This window comes from Anomaloglossus baeobatrachus, chromosome 8, assembly GCF_048569485.1.
Source record: "Anomaloglossus baeobatrachus isolate aAnoBae1 chromosome 8, aAnoBae1.hap1, whole genome shotgun sequence".
Taxonomy (NCBI): domain Eukaryota; kingdom Metazoa; phylum Chordata; class Amphibia; order Anura; family Aromobatidae; genus Anomaloglossus; species Anomaloglossus baeobatrachus.
The window spans coordinates 208897806-208910394 of NC_134360.1; the positions used below are offsets into that span (position 1 = coordinate 208897806).

The 12589-nt window shown below is 51.1% G+C and overlaps 1 protein-coding gene across 1 annotated transcript in view; it reads right to left on the minus strand.

Annotated features, from left to right (window-relative positions):
• The window catches only part of DHCR24 (24-dehydrocholesterol reductase), a 58989-nt gene that overhangs the window by 10972 nt on the left and 35428 nt on the right, over positions 1–12589 (minus strand). Inside the window, exons 8-9 of the mRNA XM_075320130.1 lie at positions 10612–10809; positions 10263–10441 (exon numbers count right to left, since the gene is read on the minus strand). Of these exons, the coding sequence (XP_075176245.1) occupies positions 10263–10441; positions 10612–10809 (377 nt within the window). The remainder of the gene's footprint in view (positions 1–10262; positions 10442–10611; positions 10810–12589) is intronic.

Below are 12589 nucleotides of genomic sequence, written 5' to 3' on the forward strand. Positions count from 1 at the left end.
ATGGAGCCCGGCCCCAGGGCTTGGGGGCCGGCAGGATCCCACTTCCACAGAGCCCTAAGGGGATGTGGAAGGAAAACAGCATGTGGGCTCCAGCCTCCGTACCAGCAATAGGTACCTCAACCTTACAAGCACCAACCGCGGGTGAGAAGGGAGCATGCTGGGGGCCCTATATGGGCCCTCTTTTCTTCCATCCGATAGAGCCAGCAGCTACTGCTGACTACAAACAGTGGAGCTATGCGTGGATGTCTGACCTCCTTCGCACAAAGCAGAAAACTGGTGAGCCAGTGATCCCACTGGGGGTGTATAGCCAGAAGGGGAGGGGCCTTACACTTTTTAGTGTAATTGCTTTGTGTGGCCTCCGGAGGCAGTGCTATACACCCCAATCGTCTGGGTCTCCCAATAGAGCGCCGAAGAAAGTTGTGTTTTCACACTTTTTATGCCAACGGATCGCTGCTGGATCCGTTCTAACGGATGATTATTGAACATGTCAACATAGCCTAAAGGGTACTTTACACGCTGCGATATCGGTACCGATATCGCTAGTGTGCGTACCCGCCCCCGTCGGTTGTGCGTCATGGGCAAATCGCTGCCCGTGGCGCACAACATCGCTAACACCCGTCACACTACTTACCTGCCCTGCGACGTCGCTCTGGCCGGCGATCCGCCTCCTTTCTAAGGGGGCGGTTCGTGCGGCGTCACACGGCAGCCGTCCAATAGCAGAGGAGGGGCGGAGATGAACGGGACATAACATGCCGCCCACCTCCTTCCTTATTGCCGGTGGACGGAGGTAAGGAGATGATCGTCGCTCCTGCGGTGTCACACGTAGCGATGTGTGCTGCCGCAGGAACGAGGAACCACCTCGCTATGCATGAGACAACGATTTTTGGTAAATGAGCGACCTCTCATATACCAACGATTTTTGTCTCTTTTGCGCTCGTTGATCGTCGCTCCTTGGTGTCACACGCTGCGATGTTGCTACCGGCGCCGGATGTGCGTCACAAACACCGGGACCCCGACGATATATTGTCAGCGATGTCGCAGCGTGTAAATGGCCATTTAGATGGATGGCTGCCAGAACAGGACAGTGTGAATATCCTCGGCCAGGTTCTGGGGGCTTTTGTGCTAAAGGCTCATTTAGACGTCAAGTTTTCACAGATAGAACTCTTACCCATTGTAGTCTACAGAACTGTTCACGTATCCATTTAGGTTTGCAAACTAGGTGGTCTGTACAAAATCATAGACATGTCCAAAGTTCATCAAAGATCACACTTGCCAATGCAAGTGTAGTGCCCCTGAAACCATCAGGGTGCTACAAGGTTCTGCATTCCCACAAGGATGCAGGGCCTACTCCCTTAGGGACCCAGAACCCCAGTGTCGGTAACCCCAAAAACCCAGGTAATCCCAGTTTTCCCCAACAATCCCTCAAATAATGGTACCTAGCTAGGGTGGGACCAAAGGATGGCCACCTCGAGGTGCAGCCAATCCAGTCCACTAGTTGACCATGTGGGAGGGGCAGACTGAGGAGTGTGAGAGTAGACTATAGACAATACAGTGGAGAGTCGGAGACGGACGGAGGTGCCAAAGCTGTCGTGGGTTATCGGTGACCTGGTACCCAGGGCGAAGTGGTTGCCGGTGGAGTACTCCCGGAACTACGCACCCATGGGGTACAGGACCCTAGGTCAGGAAAGCGCTCCAGGCCAACTTATTAACACCTGCACAGCGAGGGGACCATCAAGGACCTTGCTGACCCTAAAGAATCCGAGGACTCAGTAGCAAAGGGAGAACCGGGGACAGGACCAGAGACTCCAACCCCACAGGGTTCACGCTACCATCAGGCGGACAGAAGTGGACAACCATAGAACGGGGACCCCCAGTGTTCCATACCACGGGAAACCACTTACTAGGGACAGGTGCAGGGGAAGAAGGTACCAGAGAACCAGACTGGCACTGGGACGAAGGGAACCTAGAGGCAAAACCAGCCAGCCTCGGGCAACCAGTTAACAACACAAAGTGAGTAAACCAGTTGCACTGAATACCTGTCTGGACTCCTTCTTCCGACGTCCACTGCACCATACACCCTCTGGGGCAATACCCTACTTGCGGAGGGACTACCATACTAGCTGCAATACCATCAGCCCCAGTAGAGACACTCTGCAGCGGCGGCTCCCTACATTTAGCCGCAACACCGCAAGAGGCGTCATGAACATTAACTTTATGATCACTTGTAAATAACCCCTGCCATTTCATTACGTGTCCACCATCAACCACGTCCGGGACCACTCGAGCCACAGACCACCCGGATCCGAGCACCTCGGCTGCCCTAGGGCGCGACACAAGTCTACGGGTCCGTGGAAATAAAACGAACCAAAGTCATCAGACAGCATTCGGATGACATTCCGGTGCGGTCACTTTTTCAAGGACTGTCTAATAGGAGAAGCTTGAGAAACCTGCAGTGGGTTTTTTTTTCTTTCAGCCGAGAAAAGCTGATAAAATGAAGAAACACTGATGAAACTCGGACCATTTTTTGTTAACAGGATTAATCACTGACATCTGAATTAAGCCTTGCCTGGAAGTTTGCATTGCCTTGGTCCTACAGCCATAGAGTACCAGAGTGGGCGCCAATCTCTTTGCGCATCTCAAGTGCTAAATGTTATTTGTGCAAAATTCACCATCAATGTCCCTGCGCTCGTTTACAAATGTTTAGGATTTCTTCCAAAAATAGTTTTCTTTGTCGCTCCATTGGGAGACCCAGACAATTGGGTGTATAGCTATTGCCTCTGGAGGCCACACAAAGTATTACACTTAAAAGTGTAAGGCCCCTCCCCTTCTGGCTATACACCCCCAGTGGGATCACTGGCTCACCAGTTTTGTGCTTTGTGCGAAGGCATATAGTGTCCCCAGCATGCTCCCTTCTCACCCCACTGTATGTCGGAGGTGTTTGTAAGGTTGAGGTACCCATTGCGGGTACGGCGGCAGGAGCCCACATGCTGATTCCTTCCCCATCCCTTTTTACAGGGCTCTGGGTGAAGTGGGATTTACCGGTCTCCAGGCACTGAGACCGTGCTCCATCTACAGCCCCTGGAGAAGATGCTGGATGGAGCGGAGTACATCAGGGACATGGCCCTGCTTCCTCAAGGTACTCTGTGTCCCCGTGCATTTGGCGCTCACACCGCAGCATGCTGGGTGTTGTAGTGCGCCGGGGGACATCAGCGCTGCGGCGCCTGTGCCATGGCCTCATTCAGCTTTGCTGAAGCAGGCTCACTTATGGGAATTGGTCGCGCCGGCCGCTGGGACTGCGGCGCGGCTGGCACTTGTAGTGCGCCGGGGACTTCAGCGCGGCCTGCGCTTTTACGGCGGCCGCGCTGATAACTAGAGTCCCCGGCTTTTGCGGCCTACTTCCGTTCGTTCCCGCCCCCAGACCTGCCAGTCAGGAGAGGGGCGGGACGCTGGCCACTTCCAGGAATCGGTCGCGCCGGCCGCTGGCAGCGGCGCGGCTGGCACTTGTGGTGCGCCGGGGACTTCAGCGCGGCCCGCGCTTTTACGGCGGCCGCGCTGATAACTAGAGTCCCCGGTTTTTGCGGCCTGCTTCCGTTCGTTCCCGCCCCCAGACCTGCCAGTCAGGAGAGGGGCGGGACGCTGGCCACTTCTATGCATCGGTCGCGCCGGCCGCTGGAACTGCGGCGCGGCTGGCACTTGTGGTGCGCCGGGGACTTCAGCGCGGCCCGCGCTTTTACGGCGGCCGCGCTGTTAACTCGAGTCCCCGGCTTCTGGGCCTAGCTCCCTTCGTTACCGCCCACAGCCCTGACAGTCAGGGTAGGGGCGTGACGCTGCATAGAGCAGAGCTGAGAGCTGGAGTATGTTTTGCATACTCCACCCCTCTCACTGTGTGCACTGTGAGTCCGGATTCCCGCACTTTCTCAGGCACGCCCACGGCTTCCTTCTCTACAAGGACACCGGCAGCCATTAGTGTCAGTTTCTGTACGATACAGAGACAAGTGTGGAAGACCCTGGCATTCTGATAGTCACACAATCGCTGTAACAGGCGTTAAGCAGCACCTGTGGTGCTAACCCCACTAGTGCAGAAGTGCACTTATAGATATGCTTGTACTATATACATTGCACTGTTTGGTCGCACGTTGTATATACCCTCCTGGATTATGCGGAGGAGTTATCAGCATATTCTCTGTGTAAAACAAAGGTGCAGAACCACATGTTTTTCTATACAGCTGGTACAGCATGTACGGCTATACGGCCGGCAGGTACATAGACTCCCATTGTATGCACTAATGGCCAGGGGATGAGGACGGTGTCTGCAGTATTTACTGACAGTTTTTCTGAGACTATGGCTATGATACTAGAAGCCTAGCAGTCCGGACATGTCTCTCACAATATGGGCACTGTTGAATCATTGATCCATGGCCCCCCTCAGTGTGAATAACTAACAGCTCCGGGAATGTCACACGCATCCCAGAGTCACGGCTCTGCACGGACGTCAGTCCCAGACAGCCTAAGTGGGCTCGCTATGAGCGGCCTCGGTTTCATCAGGGTCCTAACAGAAGGACTCGCTGTGTAATGAGGCGGAAGTAGCGGCTCAGGATTCTGATCCTGAGACCGCTCTCAATCTGGATACACCTGATTGTGACGCCATAGTAAATAATCTTATAGCGTCCATCTATAGAATGTGGGTTATTTCTCACAGCTCCTCCAGTGGAGGAGTCAGCTTCACGTATTTTTCTGGACCACTCTGCCTTCAGAGAGGCAGTCCAGGAACACCACGCTTATCCAGATATGCGCTTCTCCAAACGGCTTAGGATACACGTTATCCCTGTCCCCTGACTTGGTCAAGGACTGGACCCAATGTCCCGAGCGGCATCCTCCAATCTCCAGGCTTGTAGCTAGATCCATAGTTGCAGTGGGAGATGGAACTGCAAACTCAAAGATGCCACTGACAGACAGATGGATCTCTGGTCGAAAGCCATCTATGAGGCTGTCGGCGCACCGTTGGCTCCGGCATTCTCTCCCTTGGGGCACTCCAAGCTATTTCAGCTTGTCTTACACAGATTGACACGGTTACACGTACATCTGTGCCGCAGGTGGCATCCTTAACCTCTCAAATGTCTGCATTTGTTTCTTACGCGATTCAGGTTGTCCTGGACTCTGCGAACCGTGCGGCGGTAGCCTCCGCTACTCCGTGTTTTTAAGCAGAGCCTGGTCTGCTCGTTAAGTGAATGGAAGGCAGATTCTGCTTCCAAAAAAGGTTGCCTAACCAGTTGCCTTTTTCTGCTGACCGACTGTTTGGTGAGCGTTGGATGTAACCATCAGACAGTCCAGGGGTAAGGATTCATCCTTTCCTCAGCCCGGACACAACAAACCCCAACAGAGCAAGAGGCAGTCGGGGTTTCGGTCTTTTCGAGGCTCGGGCAGGTCCCATTTTTCCTCGTCCAATGTGGACTCAAAAGGATCAGAGGAGCTAAGATTCTTAGCGGGCTCAGTCTCGCCCAAAAAAGCGACAGTCTGAAAACCCGCTTCCAAGGCGGCTTCCTCATGACTTGCGGCCTCGGTCGGTAGCAGGCTCTCCCGCCTTGGCGATATTTAGCTGCCATAGGTCAATGACCATTGAGTGTGAGACATTCTGTCTCACGGGTACAGGATAGAGCTCACTTCTCGTCCTCCAACTCGATTCTTCAGAATTTCTCCACCTCCCGGCCGGGCCGCTGCTCTTCTGCAAACAGGGTGCACTCTATAGGCAGAAAGAGTGATGACCCCCGTTCCTCTTCAGGAACAAGGTCACGGTTTTTACCCCAAATTCTTTGCGGTACCTATAACAACGGGCCGTTCCGTCCCGTTCTGGATCTAAAAATGCTCAGCAAGCTCGTGGACACCAGGCGGTTCCGGATGGAATCCCTCCGCCATGTCATCGCCTCAAGGTCCCAAGGATATTTCCTAGCATCATTAGGCATCAAAGATGCTTATCCACACGTGCCGATTGATCCAGAGCACTAGCGTTTCTACGCTTCGTTATAGGAGACGAACACCCTCTGTTCGTAGCTCTACCTTCCGGCTAGCGACAGTCCAACTGGTCTTCGCCAAGGTCAGGGCAGCAGTAGTCACAGTCCTGCACTCTCAGGGTCACTCTGTGGTCCCGTATTTAGACGATCTACTTGTCAAGGCACTCTCTTAGGAAACATGCCAACACTGCCCGAACGTTGCGCTGGAGACTCTCTAGAGTTTTGGGTGGATCATCAACTTTTTAAAGTCAGATCCGACCCCGACCCTATCGATAACATATCTAGGCATAGAGTTTCTTACTCTCTCAGCGATAGTGAAGCTGCCGCTAGACAAACAGCATTCACTACGGGCTGCAAGCTCTTCTTTAAGAACCAGTCGCACACATTGAGACGCCTCATGCACTTCCTACGTAAGATGGTAGCAATGGAGGCAGTTCCTTTCGCGCAGTTTTACTGCGTCCACTACAATGGGACATTCTCCGCCAATGGGACGAGGAGTCGACGTCCCTCAACAGAGTCGTCGTTCTTTCTCAGGCGGCCAAGGAATCTCTACGGTGGTGGCTTCTTCTCACCTCTTGGTCAAAAAGAAGGTCCTTCCTATCCCCGTCCTGGGCGATAGTTACGACAGACGCGAGTCTATCAGGGTGGGGAGCAGTTTTTCTCCACTACAGCGCTCAGGGTACGTGGACTCAGCAAGAGTCCACTCTTCAGATCAATGTTCTTGAACACAGAGCAGTGTATCTTGCCCTACAATCCTTCCAACAGCGGCTGGAAAGCAAGCATATCCGACTTCAGTCGGACAGCTCCACAGCGGTGGCATACATCAACCACCAAGGAAGAACGCGCAACCGGCAAGCCTTCCAGGAAGTCCGGCAGGTTCTGATGTGGGTGGAAGACGCGGCATCCACCATATCCACAATTCACATCCCAAGTGTGGAAACTAGGAAGCTGACTTCCTAAGTCGCTGAGGTGTGGCCGAAAGAGTATGGTCTCCTCACCCGGACGGGTTTCAGGAGATCTGGCGCCGCTGACAGAGGCCGGACGTCGATCTAATGGCGTCACGGCACAACAACAATGTGCCAGCTTCATGGCACGGTTTCACAATCATCGAGCTCTGGCGGCAAACGCCTTAGTTCAGCATTGGTCGCAGTTCCAGCTACCTTAGGTGCCACCTCTGGCATTGTTGCCCAGAGTACTGCGCTAGATCAAGACCGACTGCGGCCGCGCCATCCTCGTCGCTACAAATTGGCCGAGGATGTTGTGGTACTCGGTTCTGTGGTGCCTCACGGTAGGCTAACCGGGGGCACTACCAGACCAATCAGACTGGCTGTCTCAAGGGCCATTCTTCCATTTGAATTCTACGGCCCTCAACCGGATGGGGTGGCATTGAGTCCTGGAACCTAGTGTCGTCAGGATTACCTCAGGACGTGGTTGCCACCATGAGACAGGCTAGCATACCAACGTCCGCCAAGATTGACCACAGGACGTGGAAGATGTTCTTATCTCGGTGCTCGGCGCAGGGTGTTTCTCCCTGGCCGGTTGCATCGTCTATGTTTCCTTCCTTCCTGCAATCTAGGTAGGAAAATGGGTTGTCGCTCAGTTCCCTTTAGGGACAAGTCTCAGCGCTATCTGTATTTTTTCAGAAACGACGACTTCCTCAGGTACGCACGTTCCTACGGGGAGTTTGTCTTCTCAGCACTCCGTACAAGCGGCCGTTAGAGCCCTGAGATCTGAACAAGGTTCTAATTGCTCTCCAGATGCCGCCTTTCGAGCCTTTGAAGGATGTCTCCCTTCCCGTTTTTCACGGGAAGTGGCCTTCTAGTAACGGTCTCGTCTCTTAGGAGAGTTTCCGAGCTAGCAACGCTCTCATACAAACTCCCTTCCTGGTCCTTCACCAGGACAGGGTAGTTCTGCGTCCGGTTCCGGAATTTCTCCCTAAGGTGGTATCCCATTTTCATATCAATCAGGATATCACCTCACCTTCTTTGTGTCCTCGTCCAGTCCATCAATTTCAGAAAGATTTGCATCTGTTGGTTCTAGTGAGAGCACTCAGGTTCTACTTCCCGCATGGCGCTCCTGCGCCACCCGGATGCACTCTTTGTCCTTGTCGCTGGTCGGCGTAAACAGTCGCAAGCTTCCAGATCCACCCTTGCTCGGGGGCTCGAGGAACCAATTCTTGAAACCTACAGTTCTACTGGGCTTCTGGTTCTCTCAAGGCCGAAGGCCCATTCTACCAGAGCCGTGGGTGCATCCTGGGCATTACGGCACCAGGCTACGGCTCAGCAGGTGTGTCAGGCACCCACCTGGTCGAGTCTACTTACTTTTACCAAGCATTATCAGATGCATACCTACGCTTCGGCAGACGCCAGCCTAGGTAGATAAGTCATTCAGGCGGCGGTTGGCCACCTGTAGGAGAGGGCCGTTTGACGGCCCTATCATGAGGTATTCTTTTACCCACCCAGGGATTGCTTTTGGACATCCCAATTGTCTGGGTCTCCCAATGGAGCGACAAAGAAGAAGGGAATTTTGTTTACTTACCGTAAATTCCTTTTCTTCTAGCTCCAATTGGGAGACCCAGCACCCGCCCTGTTTTCTCGGGGTTTTTCTGTTTTTTCGGGTACACATGTTGTTCATGTGGTATGGTTCAGTTCTCCGATGTTTCCTCGGATTGAATTGGTCTTTAAACCAGTTATTGGCTTTCCTCCTTCTTGCTTTGGCACTAAAACTGGTGAGCCAGTGATCCCACTGGGGGTGTATAGCCAGAAGGGGAGGGGCCTTACACTTTTAAGTGTAATACTTTGTGTGGCCTCCAGAGGCAATAGCTATACACCCAATTGTCTGGGTCTCCCAATTGGAGCTAGAAGAAAAGGAATTTACGGTAAGTAAACAAAATTCCCTTCTTTAAACAAAAAAGAGCAAGCAATCTGCTGACTTGTGATCTCTACCCTCTCATCGATAATATATGATACTTTGCCCTCTGTGATGACTTGCACTGAGCAGTCACTTGAGTTTGTGAATACAGAGCTTTATTTTTCCCTAATTTTTTTTATATGCTAATCTTAACCTACTATAAAGAAATCATATTTACAACAATTACCTAACGGTAATTAAATTACTAAAATGCTTATTAAAGGGAACCTGTCAGGTGCAATATACACCCTGAACCACGAGCAGTTCTATGTACATATTGCTAATTCCTGCCTAACTGTCCCTGTATCTAGTAGCATAGATAAAGAGATCTATAGAAAAAGTATTTCTATAGATCTTTTATGATATGCTAATGAGGCCAGGGACTAGTCGCAAGGGCATGATTTTCCCCTGACTAGTACGGCCTCTTAGCCGGGGCATGCTAATATGTTATTCAGTGCCCATTGCCCAGGGTCATCGGGGGTGACGCGTGTACCTGTGTCAGTTGTCACCGCTTCAGAAACCGGGTTTAGAGTCAGTGCGCATGGTCTGAAGCCCCAGCACTTCCGGTCATGCGCACTATGAAGCCGGGTGTACACGTCCCAGCTTCAGAGAGGTCTAGTGCTCATGACCGGAAGTGCCGGGGCTTCTGATCATGCGCACTGACCCTAAACCCGGCGTCTGAGGCGGTGTCAATGGACAGAGATACGCACATCCCCGCTGCTGACACTAGGCAATGGGCATTGAATAGCATGTTAGCATGCCCCTGTGGGTGTACTTTTTTTTTTTAATCAGATACTTTTTTATTAAAACAGAATACATACAACAGTATAACAAATCGGCATCCAACTTAACTTTATCATATCTATTACCCCTTTCCCTCCCCCTCCCCCCCACCCCGGCAGCAACACTCCTCCCCAATATTACATCCCATTTAGTACACACTTAGAATACCCTCCAACTGCAGTATAGAAACCATCCCGTTCACCCCGATGTCCTGTGGGTGTACTTACATGTTAAGAGGGCGGACTAGTCAGGGGAAAGATCATGCCCTTGTGACTAGTCCCTGCGCTCATTAGCATATCATAAAGGATCTTTAGAAATACTTTTTCTACAGATCTCCATCTATGCTACTAGATACAGGGACAGTTAGGCAGGGATTAGCAATATACACCCAGAACTGCTCATGGTTTTGGGTGCATATTGCACCTGACAGGTTCCCCTTAAAGATAATAAGGACGGTAATTACAGTCATATCACGGCTGAAGATATCACAACCTGTTCCCTTCCCCCTTGCCATGCTGACCATAACCAAATATTGGTGTCAGTCTAAAAGCCATAACTTACCCGTGAACATCTCTGACAAATTTTTCCAATTGGCGCATAGAAGCTTTGGCATTGAAGTGTTTCGTCTTTGGCTCCCCGTATGCCCCAATATCCACATAGAGCTCTGCTTCATTACCCTTGGGATGGACCATGCCAGGATGGCTTGGCAGAATGAAAGGACACAGCCATAGTGGGTAGACCTGTCAAAACATATGTAAAAGCCCATGATGTCTGGGATACAACCTCAGCACTAATACTTTATAGCCGATAAATAAAATGTTGAGTAAATTCATTCATTAAATTAAACTTTTCACTAATCCTTAATCCAGAGCTGCATTCACAATTCTGCCGCTGTGTTACGAGTACATACACTAATCTCCTTATGGAAGGCGCTGATGGCTTTCTGCAGATATTTCATAGGAACAAGCATGTCCTGCACCACGTGATGCTGCTCATACAACTTCCTGATGGTTTCCCCTTGGGTGAGCTTCAATAAGGAGATTTTTGGAGGCACCATCCAGCCAAATAGGTAACGGAAGAGGGGATGATTGCCAAATGGAATGATGTCCTAGAACCAAAGGGAAGAAGCGATCAGTGGCAGCAAATTATTTTTGAAATAATAATCTTTATTTCTATAGCGCCAACATATTCCGCAGCGCTTTACAATTCATTTATCCATGCTTCTGTCAATAAAAGAACTGATCATTATTAGGTCGTAAATGTTTTTAATAATTTATAATATTTGTTATGACACCAATCCACGGATAGCTGCGCGTTAAAGGGTTGTCCAGATTGAAAAAAATAAAATAAAAAAAATAAATAAATAAATTGTTCTAAAAAACAGCGCAACTCCCGACCATGAATTGTCATTGTGTGTGCTATTACACCTCTGCCCCACTGAAGTGTACGGAGCTGAGCTAAAGAACCACAGGTGGAAGAAAGAAGGGAATTTTGTTTACTTACTGTAAATTCCTTTTCTTCTAGCTCCTATTGGGAGACCCAGACAATTGGGTGTATAGCTTCTGCCTCCGGAGGCCACACAAAGTATTACACTTTAAAAAGTGTAACCCCTCCCCTCTGCCTATACACCCTCCCGTGCATCACGGGCTCCTCAGTTTTGGTGCAAAAGCAGGAAGGAGAAAACTTATAAATTGGTCTAAGGTAAATTCAATCCGAAGGATGTTCGGAGAACTGAAAACCATGAACCAAAAGAACAATTCAACATGAACAACATGTGTACACAAAAGAACAACCAGCCCGAAGGGCACAGGGGCGGGTGCTGGGTCTCCGAATAGGAGCTAGAAGAAAAGGAATTTACGGTAAGTAAACAAAATTCCCTTCTTCTTTGTCGCTCCATTGGGAGACCCAGACAATTGGGACGTCCAAAAGCAGTCCCTGGGTGGGTAAAAGAATACCTCGATAAAAAAGAGCCGAAAACGACCCCCTCTTACAGGTGGGCAACCGCCGCCTGAAGGACTCGCCTACCTAGACTGGCGTCTGCCGAAGCATAGGTATGCACCTGATAGTGTTTCGTGAAAGTGTGCAGACTAGACTAGGTAGCTGCCTGACACACCTGCTGAGCCATAGCCTGGTGCCGCAATGCCCAGGACGCACCCACGGCTCTGGTAGAATGGGCTTTCAGCCCCAAAGGAAGCGGAAGCCCAGAAGAACGGTAGGCTTCAAGAATCGGTTCCTTGATCCACCGAGCCAAGGTTGACTTGGAAGCCTGCGAACCCTTACGCTGGCCAGCGACAAGGATAAAGAGCGCATCTGAACGGCGCAGGGGCGCCGTGCGAGACACGTAGAGCCGGAGTGCTCTCACCAGATCTAATGAGTGCAAATCCTTTTCACACTGGTGAATTGGATTAGGGCAAAATGAAGGTAAGGAGATATCCTGATTGAGATGAAAAGGAGATACCACCTTAGGGAGAAATTCCGGGACCGGACGCAGAACCACCTTATCCTGGTGACAAACCAGGAAGGGGGCTTTGCATGACAGCGCTGCCAGCTCCGACACTCTACGGAGCGATGTAACTGCCACTAGAAATGCCACCTTCTGCGAAAGACGTGATAAAGAGACATCCCGCAGCGGCTCGAAAGGTGGTTTCTGAAGAGCCGTTAGCACCCTGTTAAGGTCCCAGGGTTCCAGCGGACGCTTGTAAGGTGGGACTATGTGGCAAACTCCCTGCAGGAACGTGCGGACCTGCGGAAGCCTGGCTAGACGCTTTTGAAAAAATACGGATAGCGCCGATACTTGTCCCTTGAGAGAGCAGAGAGACAAACCCTTGTCCATTCCGGATTGAAGGAATGAAAGAAAAGTGGGTAAGGCAAAAGGCCAGGGAGTAAAA